The 18303-nt window shown below is 59.9% G+C and overlaps 1 protein-coding gene across 2 annotated transcripts in view; it reads right to left on the reverse strand.

The window, feature by feature from the left end:
• Nucleotides 1-223: 223 nt before the first annotated feature.
• LOC141950958 (mitochondrial Rho GTPase 2) overlaps nucleotides 224-18303 on the reverse strand; it is a 45147-nt gene continuing 27067 nt past the window's right edge. The window contains exons 38-59 of one of the 2 annotated variants that reach the window (XM_074886538.1): nucleotides 17826-17956; nucleotides 16670-16813; nucleotides 15419-15538; nucleotides 14825-14909; nucleotides 12821-12879; nucleotides 11579-11660; nucleotides 11413-11456; nucleotides 10047-10100; nucleotides 9601-9653; nucleotides 8930-9038; nucleotides 8376-8477; nucleotides 7840-7938; nucleotides 7309-7417; nucleotides 6933-7053; nucleotides 6022-6106; nucleotides 5000-5145; nucleotides 4811-4911; nucleotides 4608-4738; nucleotides 4068-4148; nucleotides 3762-3884; nucleotides 3454-3656; nucleotides 224-2145 (exon numbers count right to left, since the gene is read on the reverse strand). In XM_074886538.1, coding sequence (XP_074742639.1) covers nucleotides 2028-2145; nucleotides 3454-3656; nucleotides 3762-3884; nucleotides 4068-4148; nucleotides 4608-4738; nucleotides 4811-4911; nucleotides 5000-5145; nucleotides 6022-6106; nucleotides 6933-7053; nucleotides 7309-7417; nucleotides 7840-7938; nucleotides 8376-8477; nucleotides 8930-9038; nucleotides 9601-9653; nucleotides 10047-10100; nucleotides 11413-11456; nucleotides 11579-11660; nucleotides 12821-12879; nucleotides 14825-14909; nucleotides 15419-15538; nucleotides 16670-16813; nucleotides 17826-17956 — 2300 coding nt within the window. In that variant the 3' untranslated portion in view covers nucleotides 224-2027. Of the gene's footprint in view, nucleotides 2146-3453; nucleotides 3657-3761; nucleotides 3885-4067; nucleotides 4149-4607; nucleotides 4739-4810; nucleotides 4912-4999; nucleotides 5146-6021; nucleotides 6107-6932; nucleotides 7054-7308; nucleotides 7418-7839; nucleotides 7939-8375; nucleotides 8478-8929; nucleotides 9039-9600; nucleotides 9654-10046; nucleotides 10101-11412; nucleotides 11457-11578; nucleotides 11661-12820; nucleotides 12880-13392; nucleotides 13477-14824; nucleotides 14910-15418; nucleotides 15539-16669; nucleotides 16814-17825; nucleotides 17957-18303 lie in introns of those variants that run through there. The other variant, XM_074886537.1, reaches the window with a different exon arrangement.

The raw sequence follows: 18303 nt of genomic DNA on the forward strand, positions 1-18303 counted from the left end.
CTCTCCCCGCTGGCTGGCACTTGTTGCAGAGGCATCCGTGTCCCCAAGCACCAAGGACCCCCAAGCCCTGTCCCCCTAAATCCCTGTAACCATCCCCAAAAGGGGCAGGCAGCCCAGGCCCTTGGGGTCTCCTCGCTCACACCGCAGCCAAGGGAGGCCCCAGGCTTTGCAAAGTCCCGGCAGAGACGTGGGTCCTGCTCCCCAGGAGACTCAGGACACGGTGTGCAAGCAGAAGGTGTGTAAAAATTTATTTTGATATAGAGAACAAACCTCCTAAAAAGGTATGGCTTTGCCAGACACAGACCAGTGCCGGGAGTGGGGTCACACCACCGGACACGGGCCTGGCTAGCAGAGCCATGCACGGTGGGCTCGGGCACGGAGAAGGGATACGGAAACACCAGGGATGGGGCCCTGGCAGTGCCACAAAGCACGGCCAGCAGTGAGCAGGGTGGCAGTAGGTGCCCTGGCAGAGCGGCTCCGGCACAGGCAGGGACCCTCTGTCCGGCTGGCACCGGGGACTGGGCACTGGCGGGATGGGGGCACCACCCTGGGACTGCCCCCCTAAGAGATGCTGGCTGCCGCCAGCGACTTCCCAACCCCTCACTGGCTCCAGGCCTCGATAAAAAGTTTAAATAGACAAAACATACAGAAAAGCAGCTCCAGCTGTTACCTCAGTGCTGCCCCACCAGCTGCCTGCAAAGAAACCTACCCTGAGTGTGCTCGAAAAGCTGAAGAGCTGGTGTCACTGGAAGGGTGGGAGCCCAGGGAGGGGTGGGAGCCGAGCGCGGGGGCCAGCACAGGCTGGCCTCGCTCTTTGGGACTCGGGAGACAGGGACGCTGTGGGACTCTGGCCCCAGATCTGTGCTGAGCTGAAGTCACAGCAGCTGCCCAGCAGCAAACACCGGCTCGGGTGTGGGCAGGGGGCAGGTGAGGAAAGAGCTTCCAGTTGTAGCAGGAGATGCAACACCCAGAGCCCCGCAGGCTGGGCCAGCCTCAACGTGGCCAGGGCTCCGTGGAGGGGACAGCAGGACCGGGCCGTGTGCCAGCGTGTGGCACAGTGTGGCACCAGCTCAGTGATGGCACTGCCAGGAGAGGACTGCAGCCTGCCCTGGGGAGCGCAGTGGGCACCCGACCCCCTCGCAGCCCTCTCCAGCGTACCAGGGCTCCTGGGGCCCTGCGAATACTGGTGGCCATGAATACTGGTGGCCAGGGCAGGGCTGGGGAGGGGACGGGCCACGCAGCTGGGCAGGGGAGAAGGGCAGATGGGCCAAGAGGCTGGAACGCTGCAGGACTCCAAGTATTTTTGAGTAGAAACGAGAGAGGAGCGTAGGACAAGTCCCGGGTATCGCTCCCTGCCCTCTTGCAGCCCAAGCCTGGGGGCTGCAGCCACAGCATTCCAGCAGGAGGGGCCAGGAGTGCCCCCAGAACACAGGGGCTTGCGGGGTGTAAGCACCTGGCCCTCCACGACTTCTATTCCCGCTGGCAGAGGAAAACAGGGTCGGGGCTGGAGGTGTGCCCCAGGGGGCTGAAGCCAAGAGCCCACTTGACAGCTCTGCTGCTGCTGCTGCTGCTGGGGGCCCCAGGGGCTCCGGGAGTGTTGTCCCCCCCAAATTGAAGGGAGCACAACCCTCTGGGGAAGGGATGTACCCAGCCCAACAGATACTGAAACACTCACGTTTGAGCTTAAAAACAAACGTTAAAAAAACAAACCAAACAGAATAAAAAGATGAGGGTGATCCCCCAGCTGCTGGCGGAGCCCCCCACACAGAGCTGCCTGGCTCTGGCTGCGTGGCTGGGCAGGAGCCACGCGGGCCAGGAGGCTGCAGAGGCCGGCAGGTGAGGCTGGCCGGTGCCGTGGGATCTATCCTGCTGGTGCTGGGAAGTCCGGTTTCACTGGTCCTGCAATCCAGGCTGGGGGGAAAGGAGGATTTCCCAGCAGGGACCAGCTTGAGGCAGGGCCCCTCACCGGGGCATCACTGGGGACGGGGAGGCCGGTGTCACGGGGAGGACGGGGTGGAGAGCGACTCTCATTTGTTCTTGGCTAGCACGCGGTACAGCGTGAACCCTACCAGAGCAGTCACCGCGGCCCCCAGGGCCACCCGGAGCCAGAAGGACGCGGCTCCCAGCTCCACAGCGTTCAAGTGGCTGCAAGGAAAGAGAGAAGAGGCCAGTGAGCGAGGTGCACAGAGATAGCTGTCCAAACGCCAAGCTCCCCGACAGCCCAGAGCGCTTCCACCCCAAGCAGGGAGGTTGGGGTGTCCCTGGGCGGACAGAGGGTGACCCCGGCGCAGCTCCAGGCTGGGGGATAGACCCCAGGTGAAGGCAGCACCAAGAGGCCCCCCGCCCCGCTGGGGGGATGGATGTGGCTTTACCCTCCCATGGTCTGGAAATAGCACACCTAAATAATTAGTACGAGAAGGAGGTATGTATCTGCCTTTCTAGGTCACGCTGCTTTTACAACTCCAAGTGCACCGAGACCCAGAAGCGGATGCAGGCGGAGACGCCAGCACAGCCACTGACACTGACCTAAGCGCAGCGAGGGAAGGGGCCCAGTCCTGCCCGAGCGTACACATTCCCTTCCTAAACACGTGCTGTCCTGCATCAATGTGCTCCTCTCCGAGGAGAAAAGACGTATCCATTATTCATTCTCCACTAAATCAGGGGAGAACAGCCAATCCCTGGCCCTCCATTACGCCGTTATTTATTTATACCACATACCCTAAGATATATTAAGAATATTTAAATTTTAATACTGCAGAGGGAAAAAAAAGTGTCAGCTCTAAAAATAAAGTTGTTTATTGAAAAGAAGCTAGAGGGAAAACCACTCACTAGTAATCCCATCCTGTCTTCCAACGCACCCACACGTTCTCCCTGGGAGGGCTCTGCCCCCGCTGTTGCGCCTACCCTCAGCTTTCAGCCCCCTCCGCCCCTCGGGCAGAGCGATGCCACACGCAGACACATCCTCCTCCCCAAACCTCCCCTCACCACCCGTGCCCGGCCTGGCTGCCCGTTACACAGCCCCTTTCGGGGTGCGGCTCCTTCCCAAGGGAGGCTGTGTGAACAGAGGTCTCGCTTCACTGACCTCTTTTTCAGTCTGATCCACCTCATCAGGAGAAAATAGCTGCCACCCCCTCTCTGCGGGCCTCGGCAAACTAGGCTGGCTACTCCAGCATTTTTTATCTTAGGCTTCAGAAATAAAAACTCCTGTGGCAGGATCTATCTAATAAATCTGTCAGAGAGATGCATAAGGCAGAAGAGAGCCGAGTCCCCTCTGCCCTCTCTGAGCAGGGATAGAAGTGGCCCTTTTGTTTCAATTATTTGTATGAGCAGATGACAGCAAGAGCTAGTGAGAAACCAAACCAAAAGCAACGCAGCGGAGGCAGGGTTCAAACACAGCCCCCCTCCCCAAACTCTGCTCCCAGCCAAGAGCCCCCTCCACAGGAGGATACTAACGGGAAGGTGGCAGCGGTGGCCAGCTTGGTGTAGACGGTGGTGCCGGGCGGACCCTGGCCGTGGCAGGAGAAGAGGAAGGGCGGTGGGAGGCAGTGCTTGTAGCAGAAGTCAGCGGGGGAGAGCCCGGGCTGCTGACTCCCTTCTGGCAGGTCTGTCTTGGAGGCCACGAAGACGCAGGGGATCTGGCTGTCCATGTAGTGTTGCTGCAGAGACAGGGAGAAGTCCCAGTGAGGGGTAAGGCCCCAAACCCCAGGAGACGTGGGGCTGCCACGCAAAGGCTGAAGTCCCACAGGGCCCCTGCCAGCTACCTTATAAATACTGGCACAGTAGCTGAAGGATTTGGGGTCGCTCAGGTCATAGATGAAGCAGGCGACATCGCAGGCTGCGTCCGACGGCTTCACGAACTTCGTGTCAGTGCTGACCTCATACAGCTGCGGCAGGAGGGGAAAGGACGTGTGGCACGGCACCGTCTCAAGATCGGTCGTTTCTCACACCAACACAGGCTGTACCGGCGTGACCACAGCCACAGCCCAGCCCAGGGGTGCCGGGATGGCTGCAGCCCAGCCCTGCTGCGAGCCCGACACAGCAGCGGTTCCCTCCTCTCCCTGACTTACTATAAGGTACTTTTCCTGGCCGTTGACCTGCACCGTGTTGATCGTGTAGAGGGATGGTTCTCCTGGGTTCTCCCTCTGGGCCTGCCACCGATCAAAAGACCATCTCAGACAGCAGGGAGCAAGAGCAGTGCTTGGGGGAGGGAGAGAATTTCACACTGCCCCGAGCCCCTGCGGTGTAACAGCCACTTGAAAGCCAGCTGGCGCCTGCCACGAACATGGGGCTGTTCGTAACACGCAGGGAAAGTCAGCGTCACCTTGGTGAGATCGGGGAGATACGGCTGCCTGGGAAAGGCACAGCCCCTCCAGCTCCTCAGGAGAAGCAGAAGGAGTGGCTGCGCTGCCTTAGGCAAAATTAAGGACACAAGAGCCACAGCAGCCAGCACCGCTGGCACGGAGCGGGGTGAGCAGCCCTTTGCCGGGACACTGGGCCCAGCCGTGGGCAGGTCACACAGCAGATTGCTCCACAGCCTCAGGGCTCTGCCTCCTGCTCCGCTGGGACGCCCTGCCGCAGCGCGGCCGGAGAGGGGAGCAGCCACTCACCGCGAGGCTCCTGCCGAGGAAGGCCTGCAGGAAGGCGGACTTGCCTGCGCCCCTGGCTCCCAGCACCTTGCAGAGGAAGACGTTTCTCTGGGTCTGGCCTTTCTCCAGGTCAATCCTCTTCTCCCGGGTCACTGGCAGGAGAGAGGCTGGGTGAGTGAGAGGAGGGACCTGAGCCGTGACAGGAGGGGAGGGCATGGCCGTACCCGTGAGGGCTTGTGTCTGGGAGTCTTGCTCCGAGAGGATGGGGTAGCCCAGGTAGCCCAGGCACTCCAGGCAGTGCCGCACATCCAGGTAAGCCACGAGCCTGTACAGACAGAGCGCACCAGGAAGCCGACAAGGTCAGCAAGGGCTAGGCAAGGTGGCTAAAGGCAGGGGAGAGGGACTGAGCTTACGTCCACTGGCAGAGGAATCCATGCAGGGAAAGCAGGCCTTTATCAGTGGTGCATACCGTGTTGTAGAGCTCGGGGCCCCAGGGCACGCAGGGGAAGACGCTGAAGAAGTTCTGCAGCTCTGTGGGTGACAGGGCTCCGTCCTGGTCCTGCTGAAACAAAGAGGAGTCAGCAGCCGAGGCGGGACACAGCCCCTGGGCACATCAGCAGCTTTCTGCAGCCACACCAAGTGGTGTCAGGCTCCAGAAAGGGTCCCTGGCACACAAACCACCCTGCTCGCTGCTGCAGAATGACCCAGGCACACTTTCAATGGCGGAAACCAACCAGAAGCAAGGCCAGAGTCGTGTGAGCGTGCAGAGAGCCTGTGCCCCAGGGACTCCCATCACTGCACAAGACAGGCCGATTCTGCTCTGCGATCGCTGCAATTCCCTGTGGCCACCGAGCTGCCGTACCCCTGGGGGCACATCAGCATCTGAGTAACTAGTCCCAGCAGGTGCATGCCTGCGGATCCAATACATCCCCTTCTCCCACTCTCCAGAGCCAGAGTACAGCACAATCAGTTGCTTTCTCTCGCTCTCTCTGGCCTGGCACCCCCTCCACAGGGCTGGCAGCCATGCGGATGCTCGTGCTTGGTCCATGGCTGCAGGCCAGCAGCTGTGCCCGCTTCCCCTGCCACCCTGTGTGCTGCAGCCAAGCACTACGAGGGGCTACGCCAGTTTGATGTTAACTCAGTCCCATCCCCTGAAACTCCAAGCTTTACTGGCTACTCTTTGGTCAAGGATAGTGACCAAAACCCCATGCCCTTGACGTGCCATCAGACTTCCTACAGCTTGCTGTGACCACCTCCTGCTCCCAAAGCCTTGGCAAGAAGCCACGGAGGGAGCGCTGTGGCAGAGGAATGCCCTTCCCTGGTGCTACGTCTGCTCCCTGGAACAGAGGGGTGGGCAGGAGAGCAGCTACGCCCAAGCATACAGGCCTAGCAGACAGCATCCCCTCCCCAGGCAGCTCCACCGCGCGGTGCCCACCTTGTCGTGCTTCTCAAACAACCGCTGCAGGAACTGGTAGCCCAAGTGGTTAAGCTCTGTGGAGCAGCCAGGGGGAAGGCGGAACCTGTTGGAAGAGACCCCAGTGAGCCTCCTCAAGCCCTGAACGAAGGGCAGCGTGTGAGCAGGTCTTTGGCCAAGCCAGATCTCAACCAGAGCACCCAGCTCCCCACTCCCTCCCTGCTCAAGGCCAGCGGTTGTCTCCAGGCCTGGTGATTCCCTGACACACCCGCCTCGGGGGTGCACAGCAGCCTCTCCTCGGCACATCCGCGCTGCCTGAGCAGCCAGGGAGATGACGTAGCCCCAGCTCTGCCCTGCGCCCAGGGCTTCAGCAGGGCACAGCACTAGCCCCAGGGTGCCTTCCACCAGCACAGGCCCCGTCGCCTCCCCTCACAGCCCGCTGTCTGGGGAGAGCATGCGGCAGCTCACAGGCCAAACCCTTTCATTACTGCCAGATCACCACCTCCGGGGTGGCAGGGAGCAGAGAACAGGCAGCAGCTGCAGAATCAGCCGGGAAGGTTATGCTGACAGCTCGCTGCTCCCGACAGCCGTTCTGCCTCAGCTCAGGCAGAGACAGAACAGCCTTCAAAAACCCCTTGCTGGTCAGGGACAGGCCTTCATCCTGCCGCTCCTTGCCCACCTACATCAGAGCCAGCAGCAATCAGCAACAAGGCCCATTGTCTTCATCGCCAACCCCACATCAGCTCCTGCCCGCAGGCAAAGGTGAGGAGCATGAACCTGACCATGAGCTATGGGTGAGGATTCAGCCTCAGCCGAGGAACGCAGTAGACCCCAGGGTGCAGAAAGGAGCCAGCAAAGGTGCTGGGGAGCCCCAGTTGTGCACCACAGGGATGTCACACCCTGCCCACCCCACTCCACGGCAGGATACGCACTGTGGGTAGAGATAGTCATCCGTCAGCGCCAGCTCGTCGTCGTACCCAAAGCGGCGAAGGATGGTCCAGGTGGTCTCGTGCCGGCCCCTCTGGATGAAGAGGGTGTTGAGGAAGAGGAAGCCTGCAGGGGAGAACAAGTGGCTCAGACAGAGCAGGGCCAACCAAGCACCCAGCCTCAGGGATCCGCTCCTCGGGACCATGTTTTTCCCTGGGAAAACAGGCTCTTGGACAGAGAGCTCCAGTAGCCACAGCAGGCTCAGGCTTGCTTTGATAAGAGGGACTAATTAAGTTTGGAGTGAGAACCACGAGGCTCAGCCCAAGGACAGGGCCCTTCCATCCCTCGCTGGGAAGGGGCACGGAGCCCTTGTGCCGTTACCATTCAACGTCAGGCCGTTGTCCTGCACCCCGTCTGTGGTGTTCTTCCACACAACCATCTTCACATCCTCCAGGGCCTGGGGAGCCAGTGGGTTTCCAAAGCAGGACTTCTACCTCCCAAGAGAAAGAAGGTCATCGTCAGCAAAGCACACAGACAGCACAACCCTCTGTCTCGCCAGCATCCCTCTTCCCTGGGAAGGAGACGGTGTTTCCAGGAGAGAAAATCCACCCAGCTCAGGGATTACTGCCTCAGACCCTGACCAAACCCCGTTCCTCAGCATCCCAATAGAGTATGACTCTCAGCACCTCCAGAGCCTCCTGCTCTTCCCACTGCACAGCCCAAGCTTAGTGAAGATGGAATCCCCACATGCTCAGAGATGAACTCTATGGTGCTTTAGCAGAAGTACTGAATGGAAATAGGAGGGTTGTGTTGGGAGAAGCAAGCCTTTCTGCCTGGTATTGGAAGGAAAGGGGACTCCAGGGGCTTTCCACAAGGGACTGGGAAATATCTCAGCTCCGCAGCCAGCCCTACCTGGAAGTAGTTGAGTTCATCATCACTAAGGATCTGGTTGTTATCCTGGTCCGAGAGGCTGAAAATCCGGGTCAGCGCTCGTGCGCACGCAGGTTTCAGCTGCAAGGGACCAAGCATGGTGACAAAAATGGGGCACCACCTTCAGCCTGGCTCTTTCTCCTGCCTCCTGAACCTCCACGTGTAGAGGGATTCCTTTCCTGCACTGGCTGGGAACACGGTCCCAGCTAGGCCAGTACCACAGCCACCTTGGAGCTGGGAGTCAGAAGCAGGACAGCCCACGGGGAGGTCTTCTCCTGGACCCTTCCCACCACAGCTAACACATGGTCTGGAGCACGAAGGGTTCTGCCCCAACATGCCCCTGGTCCTTGCAGATCTCTCTGGCTGTGCTGAGCACAGGAGTCACGTGCTTTCCCCCTGTTCTGGCTGCATCAGCCCAAACCTTCCACCCTCCCACCCAGGGGCACAAACACAGCAACAGAGCAGAGCGCTGTGACGGGAAGGAGACTCCTCCGGGGGCTGCGGGCAGCGCTTCCTACCTGCTTCTCCTCTGGGTCGTAGAGGGGGGCGGTGGGGTGCAGCACAGCTTTCTGGGCATAGTAGAAGAGCTCAGAGATGTTCTTGAGATTCTTGGCAGAGCACTGGGGATTCAAAGGAAGAGACAGCCCTGAGTGGGGGCAACGGGCTGAAGCAGAAGGAAGATGACAGGAGATCCCCGAGCCAGACAAGTTGTGCATCAAAGCAGAGAGCAGTGTCTGTCCACCATTAGACAAAAACAAAAGGGAAACTTCCCGCTCGTGCTCTGGGTTTGTTGCACCCATTTCACAGCCCCAGAGCCAACAGGGGCTACGTGTAGCTCCAACATCAGTTACAGCTAGAGAGCTGGAGTGGGCAGACACTGAAACCCACTCCCAGCAAGGAAGGCAAAGGACAGAGAGCCTAAAGCACAGGCCCTCAAGGCCCAGCCAGGGGTACTTCTGCAGAGCAACATTAGCAGGGCATACCTCCACAAACACAAAGGCTCCCTGGCTGACACCAGACAAGCATTCCTGCCCTTCAGGGAGGCTTTGCAGAAACCCTCCCGTTCCCTCACCTCCACGCAGGTCTCAATCTCCGAGAACTGGTTCATGATGGGCAGGATGACATCCATGGAGCTCCCCACTTGCAGGTCGGACTTGTTTCCCACTAAAATAATGGGGATCCTGGAGAAGAAAGACAAGAGTGTAAGAGAGCACAAGTGAGGCCACCCCTCTCTTGGGTCTCAGCCCTACCCCAGCCACGTGTGCTCCCAGGCAGCAGGCCGGGGAGCCTCCCCACCCTCCTCCACAAGGTCCAGAGCAGCTTTCCTGCCTCCCACGGCTGGGAGCATCCATCTGGAGAAACAGACTGCCTGATCCCGCTTATGCTTTCACCCAGCAACAATATGTTTAGGAGCCTTTAATCCAGCACAGCAGCCTTCTGCCTAAGCAATCTACACACAGATTGGAGCTTCTGTGCTTCCATACTCCCTCGGCAGCCCCCTCTCCTCTCCCTGCCTGGCTAAGAGGAGATCAAGGGGGGAAGGAACCCTCTCCCGTGGCCCTCTGCCTCAGCTAGATCTGCGAGGGAGAAAAGCCCCCATGTTCTTCTGCTGCAAGAGGTCTGGCCACAAGCCACAAAGCTGGTTTGATCTCAGCAACCTCGGGAGGTGGCAAGGGTGCTGGGCACCCCACAGCCCCCAGAATCCCCCAATTCTGCATCCACAGACCACGCCACACACAGTACCTGGAGCCCTTTTCAACTCCCCCGTTCACCATGGGGATCCACTTCGTGCGAATCTGAAAGGTGAGCACAGGGAAAGGCCTGTCAGCACAGCCCGGGGAGGGAGAGGCAGCTCCAGCACAGCTCCAGCACAGGCGTCGCGGCAGACAGCAGGGCCCTGTGGCCATCTGCTCCCCAGCATTCCCCGGCACCAGCAGGCAGAGCAGACCCAGGATGCTGGATGCCAGGAGAAAGATGGGACAAGCCTGTTGCCCCCCAGCATATGAGGACAACAAGCCAACACGGGAGCAAGCTTGGGCTGTGCAGGGGTCTCAAACCCCAAATCCACTGGACTGGGGGACCCAAGTACCCACCCACACCAAAAAGCCGGGCAGCATGGAAGGACCCAGCACTGGGAACCCCCTCCCCTCTGGCATTGCTGCTCAGGGCTCTGGTGGGGGACCCGTTACCTTCTCGATCGTGGCCTCCTTGGTGACATCATACACCACGCAGACCACGTTGGCCTGCAAGAAAGAAATGGCAGAGGGGGGTGAGTGAGGGTCCCTGTGGCACACTCGCCGCAGCAGGGAGGCTGGCTGAGCCCAAGGCACAGCCCTGCCCTAGCAACAGGCCAGCCCCATGGCCAGGCAGCTCCAGCCCCACACGCTGCTGGTGCACTTGTACCGAAGCCCGGCAGCAGCGGTTGAGCGCGTGTAAGCGTGCACACGTACACAGCCCTCCAACAGCAACGACTCGCCCGCCGCCAACACGAGCTCCACAGCGGGCTGCTCGGGGCAAAGACTGGCTCCTCTGCTTCGGGAGCTGCCACCAGCACGTCTGCCTCCATGCCTGACAGCCTGGTTCCCCACTCCCATACCTCACTGCTCCCCCACAATTGCTCTGCCCGTGCCCCATGCTGGGCTGTGGCTGCTGCCCTCCTCCCCTCCCCGACCGCGCACAGACAGCGCTGACACCAATGCTTTATTTGAAGCAGACAGGAGGGATCACTGGTCTTTTCAGGAGAGAGTTTAGTGCTAATCCTGAGGACACACAAGGGTTTAGGCAGGATTTCCTGGAGCCATTTTAAGCCTCTGTATACTCTTGCTGTCTGGGTGGAGGGAGCAGGACCCCTGCACCCACTGGCCCACCTCCTTGGCTCTTAGCCACCGAGGTGGCAAGATTAAATAGCTTTGCTCATGTGAGCTGCACAAAGGAGAGACAGTTTTATTATCCATAATCAAGAGGTCCTCCTCCATGCAGAGCTGAGGTTAATCCCAGGGCAGAGAAGAGCAGCTGGGCCCACCCCAGCCAGTCAGTTGGATTATCCCTCCATGGCTGCTCGGAGGGACGTGGGAACCCTCATCCCTCCATGTCCAGTGCTCCCACCTGGGGCTCCAGCTCCCAAACCAACTCCTCTGGCTATGGCTTCATGAGGCAGCCACAGAGACCTAATACAGGGAGCAGGAGGGTCTTGGCCAAGCTCCGTAACTGCTTCTCCCCTCTTCTGAGTTCATTGGGAGCATCCTAATGCTAAGAGCACATCATCCGCTCAGCAGCCTCCTCCACCTCCTGGTGGGCAGTGAGCTGCCCCCCACCGCTCTCCTTCTGGAGGCTTCCCGGAGGGCTAGGACAAGCCACGTACAACAGCTTACAAGACAGAGAAGGATTAAACAAACCTCTAAACAAACCGATAGCATTAATCCACAGATAAGCAACTGTCCGTGCATCTCTGGTGGTTATTGGGGAGAGTGAGCAGCCACGTGTCACTCACTGGCTGCAGAGCTACAGGCACCACAGCCTCCTGCCCCGCAACACCCCCAATTCAGCCCTGCTCACCTTAGCAATCTCCTCCTGCAGCTCATCCTCCGTCTGCTCCGACTCTGAAAGGGGAAGAGAGCCATCACCGACCGCCCTTGGCAGTGGGGACCCCTTCCCACTCCCCTCAGCCAGGCAGGAGGGGAGAAGCGAGGCCAGCAGGGAGTGAGGAGGGACGGGGACCTACCTGAGTAGTCCACTATGTGCGTGGGGACCTTCTCAGGGGTGACATCAGCCGGGATCGTGATCTCCTCCGCGCGAGGAGGCACCTGCAAAGCCAGCAGACTGTGGTCCAGCCAGCTGTGCTGAACGCAGCTGAGAGAACGGGTGACAAGGGACTTCAGATCCCAATGCAGCTGCTGCCCAGTGCCCTCCCTGCCAGGGTGGGATGAGCTCCAGACCACGGATTGCTCTGGGCCCAGGGGGCTGTCGCTGCAGCTCGCTACAGTCCAGCCCTTGCACAGCCAGTGTCCCTGCAGTGAAACCCCTGACCGCCTTCCAGCCCCGAGCCCTCCCTTGAGACACAGCTCCTGGCAGCGCTGAGTCCTGCCACGGAAACCATCTTACAGATAAGTCAGCACTGCCACCCCCGCTACAGCTCTGGAGATAAGCCCTCAGCACTCCCCCAGCTCTCTGGCCTGACCTCTTGGCAGCTGGGAGAAGCACTAAGCTGATTGTCTGGGCTTTGCTGTGAGAGCACAGGAAGGTGCGTGGAGCCAGTCCTCCCCCGAGCCCCTCACACGCTTCCCAGCACAAACGTCGCAGAGAGCACCATCTGCTCACGGGCAGCGGGAGAAGCTGCCTGACGGCACAGGACAAACGTGCCTGGCCAGAGTGATCCCATTTCCCTATCCAAACTGCGATGGGACGGTGAGCTGCTGAGCTGGATGCTCCAGGTGGCACGTGCAGGCGGGCTGGATGCTGTTCCTTGTAGATTGCCCAGCCCAAAGCTCCAGGCCTGTCTCCAGAAACAGGCAGACGGGCTGGGAATGTGGCTCAGTCCCTTCCAAGAGCCCCGTGCCGGTGCCACCACAGCAAGGCCACAGCTGGGGAGCAGACAGCCCTGCCACACAGGGCCCTGTGACCCACTGTGCTGGTGGATGCAGAGACCCCCAGCCACAGCACGCTGGCCGCAGCAGCGGGAAGCAGGGCCCTGGGAGGTACCTGTGCCCCTCCCCAGGACACACGAGGCCCCACGTCGGGGATTAGAGCACAAACTGGAGAAAACACTGTTTCAGCTAGAGCTCCGTGGGGTCCTCACAGGCTTAAGCTCACCTGAACCAGCCCCGTGGCTGTCACCAGTCCCCAGGAAGCTGTGTGCACTCCCAGACACCCCCACCTCGGGCTGGTGCCACTCGGGACAGAGCTGTCCCGCCACTGCCTGGCAGGGCACCCAGCCGGAGGGCCAGGGCTCCTCCCTCACACTCACCTCTTCAGGGAACTCCTCGCCCACCAGAGCCATGATCAGAGATGTCTTCCCCACCTGGGCTAGGAAAGAAAGGGAAGACGTTGGCACCGGCCCGGCAGAGCCTGAGTGGGACACGGGCCAGGGGGAGCGGCAGGCACAAGTGGAGCCCTCGGCAGGCATCAACTGCACCCGCGGGGCCCGGGACGGCTCGACCCGCGGGCGAAGGAGAAGTCGGTGTCCGTACCCTGCGGGAGACCCCGGGGCAGAGGCCGGTAAAGCGGTGCAGCGCTTCAGCCCGCTCGCCCGCGGCTGCTGGAAGGAGCCCACGGGAAGTGTCCCGCCCGCAGGAGCCACCAGAAACGGGGGCCCGCGGGGCTGCCAGACAGCACTGCTACCAGGGCCGTCACGGGGGGGGACACACCTCCCGCCCCGCCAAGCCCCCCGGGGCCGGGGCCACGGGCAGGCCCAGCCGCTCCCCCCCGGCTTCCCCCGCGGGCGAGGCCCTCCCGGTGCCGGGCTGCCCCCCGCGGGCCCCTGGCCGCCCGGAGGGCCCCGGGAGCCCCCCCCCGGCATGCCCCCGCCGCCCGCCTTACCCTCCCCCAGCAGCAGGATGCGCACGTCCCGCTTCATGGCGGCGCCGCCGCCGCTCCCGGGGCCGCCGCCGCCTCCCCCCCCACTTCCGGTCACACCAGCGAGCGGCGGCGCAGAGCGGCGCGGGCAGAGCGGCGCCCCCTGGCGGGCGGGGGCGGCGCGCAGCACCCACAGACCTCCAGCCTTCAATGTTTTTATTAACAAAAACCAAAACGGCAAATAGGGCCGAAAACACATCCCGCAACCGCCCGGGCCTGGCCTGCGGGCCCGCCGCCGCGTCCGGCCCCAGCCACCTGCCGGGGGAGCGGAGGGGGGGGCTGAGGCCTGGTTGAGGCCTGATCCAGGGCCTCACCCAGGAGCTGGGGCCTGGCCAGGGGGCTGCCACCAGCCTTCCTGCCCCGCTGGAGAAGTGCCGCTGGCTCAGGGGGCTCCCAGCTCAGCCTCCCGTGAGCTCCCAGACGAGGACAGCGCTGTGGGAGGCCGTGAGGAGGCGGCAGCCAGAGGGGGCAAAGCGGCAGAGGTGGACAACGTCATCATGGCCGGCGTAGTCCTGCGCGTGGCTGGCGGGGCAGCGCAGCAGCCTCAACAGCCGTTCTGTGGGGAAAGGAGGGTGCTCAGCGTCGGGGAAAGGAGGTTCTGCCACCACGGGGATTGTCCCTGCCAGGAGCACCGTTCCCAGTCACCCCCTGGGCCCTCTCGCCCCTGCTGAGCTGCGCGTCAATAAGCTGAGTGACAGGGGACAGCTTCTTGCCGAAGCAATTAACAGCTGGTAATGGGGAGAGAGCACGACAGGGCAGCTCCACGCTGTGTGTCAGACTGTCATGCTGCAGTGATGGATGCGGCAGCACAGGTTAGTGCAGCTCTGCTGTCTCACACCCCACCCTGAAGCACCTGGGTCTGGGCTTAGTGGGTGCCCTGCAGCAGCGGGGCAGGCGTGGAACTCACCCCGCTCTCAGGAGCTGCTGTCAGAGGGGGATGGATATAAATGCTGCCTCCCCAGGCAGATACAAACAGCTACAGGAGGAAGGTGCCCTTGCTAGGCGAAGGGTGCTGATTGTCCCTGTGCTGCGGGAAGGTTCCTTCTGCCTCCCGGGCTGTAACTCACACAGCTGCTGAGATGAAGACAGCCCGTAACCCCAAGAAGTCATTCGAATGACAAATCTTGCTCATTGACAAATGGGATTGAGCTCATGCATCTCGTTTCTGACCTATGAGTCTCCCAGAGCTTTCTCCTTGCCTGACGCATACCCTGCCCGCAGTCCCAGGGTCTGAGGATAGGGGCTGGTGTGTGTGCACGTCTCTCTCATTTAAGGGAAAAAGGACACTTGGTTTCCCCCCCCCTTGCAGGAAGAAGGGGAGATCCCTCCCCACTGAAGGTAACCTGAGGACAAGGCAGCCTGGGCAGCAGAGCCCACAGCACCCTCTGGTACTCACCGCCGAAGCCGACAGCCATGAAATGCGCTGCAGGAGACAAGCTGAGTGATGTGGCGAAGTACGGCAAGGAAATCTTCTGAACTACCTGCGCTCCAGCAAGAGAAACACACCAACACCTCAGAAATGAGAAGGTGGGAGACCAGAGCTGCTACAGTGACAGTCGTTAGGAGGGTAAGGCGCTCCTCTCAAAGGGAAGGCTGACAGATGCACAGCACCTCAGAAACGTGCCAAAGGCATTGACTTTCCAGAGGAGACTCCACTCAACGATTTAGAGACTGTTAGCGCTCCTGAAAGCAAACACCTTCCCCTCCGGTCGGATGGAAAGGCAGCAGGGCGGCAGCGGGGACTGGCAGCCTGCCCAGACACAGCCCAAGGCAGGGGCGGGGCCCTGCTGCTCACCTGGGCCAGACTCGGGAGCTTCTGAGATGAAAAGCTGTTGCCCTGAGCGGCTGCTTGCCTGAGTCCACCCCACACCTTCAGACTTGGTTTTACAGGTAGGGCAGCACTGCCTCCCCCCACTGCACCTCATTTAACGTGGCCGCAGCCCTGCAGCAGCAGAGGAGTGCCCACGCCACTCTGGCAGGGCACGAGTACCTGTTTCTTGTGCAGACTGTAGAACAAGGCTTCCTTCTGCATCCCAAAGCCGACATAGACCAGGGTACCGGGTTCCCAAGGGCAGAATGCGGCCAGGCTGGGTGGGAGGCTGCTGAGACCCTGGTGAGGGAAACCAAAGGGGACAAAATTGAGGCTAGCTCCTCCAGCCTGACCCAACACAGTGGGGGACAAAATGAGAGCATGGAGGGACACCAGCCCTTGGGGTGCAGGTGCCCAAGCAGCAGGAAATTAGTATGATGGAGGCTGTTTCCTCCCTCTTGTGTTGCCACCTCAAACGTGCTCACAGCAAAGCAAGGAGCCACACTGCCATGGAAACCTGAAGCAAATTGTTTACTATCATAGGAGTGGGACACATGAGGGTCCAAGAGGTTGAATTTCCACCGAGGCGTTATTGCTGTGTTGTCTTGAAGGTGGGATTGGGTTATGGATTGGTTTAATACAAGAAAATAGAGCCCAGAAGATAGATCTTTAGGAGTGGATGCAAGATCAATCCTTCCCCTGTTCACTGTGGGGAGACCTGTAGTGAGTTTCCTTCATGGAGAAGAAATCCATCATTGTGGAAACAAACCAAAGAAACATTGACAGAACCCAAGTCCAGACGGTGCTTGGCCCTGAGGGTGGCAGGCTGAGGCACCACCATTTGTCCCCCCAAAAGACCCAGCTCCCTTCTGCATGCCAATGTCACGTGTACCAGGGACCATCTCCACGTCCCCTCCAATACAGACCCTCCTCCATTTCTAGCAGGGGTCCGGTTGCCCAAATCTCACACCTGGGTTGGAGCCAAAGGGTTCTGCAAAACATCACAGACACACAGGGCTACGGTACGTGGCTCTGTGAACCCGTCACTGGGCTCCTGGCGCTGAATATTTATGCTCTTTGGGAGCACCAAAGTTAGCAGCATGCTTATAATCAGGTGTCTCTTCTGTGCACTGTGCTCACCACTGCCTGTGCTCTGTTTTGCGTAGCACAGGGGTGTCAGCTATTTGCAGATGCATTTTTTGACTCCTGAGGCTTACAGAGTCAGTGCTTCCCGGCAGTTAGGCACTGCTAACAACTCCCACTGCCTTTTGACACGCCAGAAGGTGCATTAACAAGACACTCTCTGAGCAGCAGAACTAACAAAGATGGCTTTCCTAAGCACGCAACCTCTCTTTGGCCCCATCCCACCCAGAGCCCTGAAGCATCCCTCCCGTGCCAGGAGCAGGCAGAGGCTGGCAGCACCATGCTCACCTCGGGGCTGGCAGGAGCTGGGAAGCTGAGCCAGTCAAGGAGTTCACACTTATCCTTCAGCCAGTCGGAGGCCCAGACGCTGACCCGCCGGTCCGAGCTGGTGGCCAGCCAGAGCTCGCCTCCTTCCACCCCAAAGTCACGGTACTACGGAAGATAAACGCAACACTGTGACTCTGGCAGTACAGAAGCTTTAGAAAAAGCTGCCACTAGAGCTAGCGTGGGGCAGGAACTCCTGGGAACACAGGCCTTATGCCATAGGGGATCAATGCCAGGATTAACCTCCATTTGGGCAGTGCTTAAAGTCCCTTAGAACAAAATAGGACAAGAAAGCCGTGGTATTGGAACTGGCAGCACGCTCCGGGCTGAGAGCACCGGCAGAAGAGGCTGCTGGAGGAGGAGCAAGCACCTGGCCTGAACGACACAGATCTCTTCTCTGGGATCCCTCCGGATCTACACATCTCCTAGGGGAGCCCTTGCAGATACTCTGTGTCCCCTAACAATGTCCTTCACCTAAAACTGAGGAGGACCTCCTAAGTCTAGAATTACCAGGGAACACAGCCTTGCAGCATGGATGATTTTAAAGCCTGAAAACTTAGGCAAAATTATTCTCATTTCCACTGTGCAAAGGAAAAAGACTCTCCATGAAGAGAAGGGCAAAGGAGATGTTAAACCATCACACTGCTGCCCCACCAAGTCTTCCCAGCCCCACAGAGGAACTGTACAGAGAGCCAGCTACGCACAGGAGGCCAGGCTGCCAAGGAGCAACGTGGGGAAAGCACAGTGAGCCCTTTCTCGGGGGCATGGGGGCTGAAAGCTCACAGCCTGGGCTGCTCTCAGGGGTGCTGCTCTCCGAGAGCCTGTGGTGCAGGCACACATCACATCTGCGTGCGGCGTGTCTACAACAGCCACCAAAGGTCCCCCTGCCTGCAGGCACAGCCTTGCTCAGGGTTGCACCTGCAACACCTGCCACCTCACCCCACCAAAGACATCCCTAGAAAAACTGAACAGAAGTTACTGGAGGGGATGGAGGCCCCAAGACGAAAGGTGAGGGACAACGAAGCAAACTCACTGACCAACCCAGCCCCGCTGCTGCTGCTCCCCACAGCTGTGCAGTGACACCCGGGGCACAGCACCAGGGCAGAGGGTGAGGACTCACCTGCTTCCGGGTGCACTGGAGAACAGTGATGGGGGAGCCTTTGTGGTCAGCGAGGACACGGATAGTCATCCCAGTGCGAGGGCTGCTGATGGCCACGAGCCCGTCCTTACCCCCTGATAAGATCATTTCTCCTGTGGGCAGAGGAGAGAAAAGAATGGGACACTTCTTGTAGGAGAAGAAAAAGCCCGTAGGAGAAAGGTCCAAGATTGTGGGATACTGGTGTCCCAAAACATCATGAAAGGCTGGGAACATCCAAGTCAAAGGTTAGGTAGGAGGAGATGTCTGCGACATCCACTAAAACACCACGCTGAAGAGCAGCCACTGCAGATTGTAAGCAGGACACAAAGGAATGCTGCTTGTACCCAAACCCCTTCGCTGTGCCACTGCCAATGTACCTCCTGTGTCCCATTTACCACATGCTCAGCTGGCAGAGCTGCCACAGCTCACAGAACCACAGAATCATCAAGGTTGGAAGAGA

The sequence above is a fragment of the Strix uralensis genome, chromosome 16 (genome assembly GCF_047716275.1).
Source record: "Strix uralensis isolate ZFMK-TIS-50842 chromosome 16, bStrUra1, whole genome shotgun sequence".
Lineage (NCBI taxonomy): Eukaryota > Metazoa > Chordata > Aves > Strigiformes > Strigidae > Strix > Strix uralensis.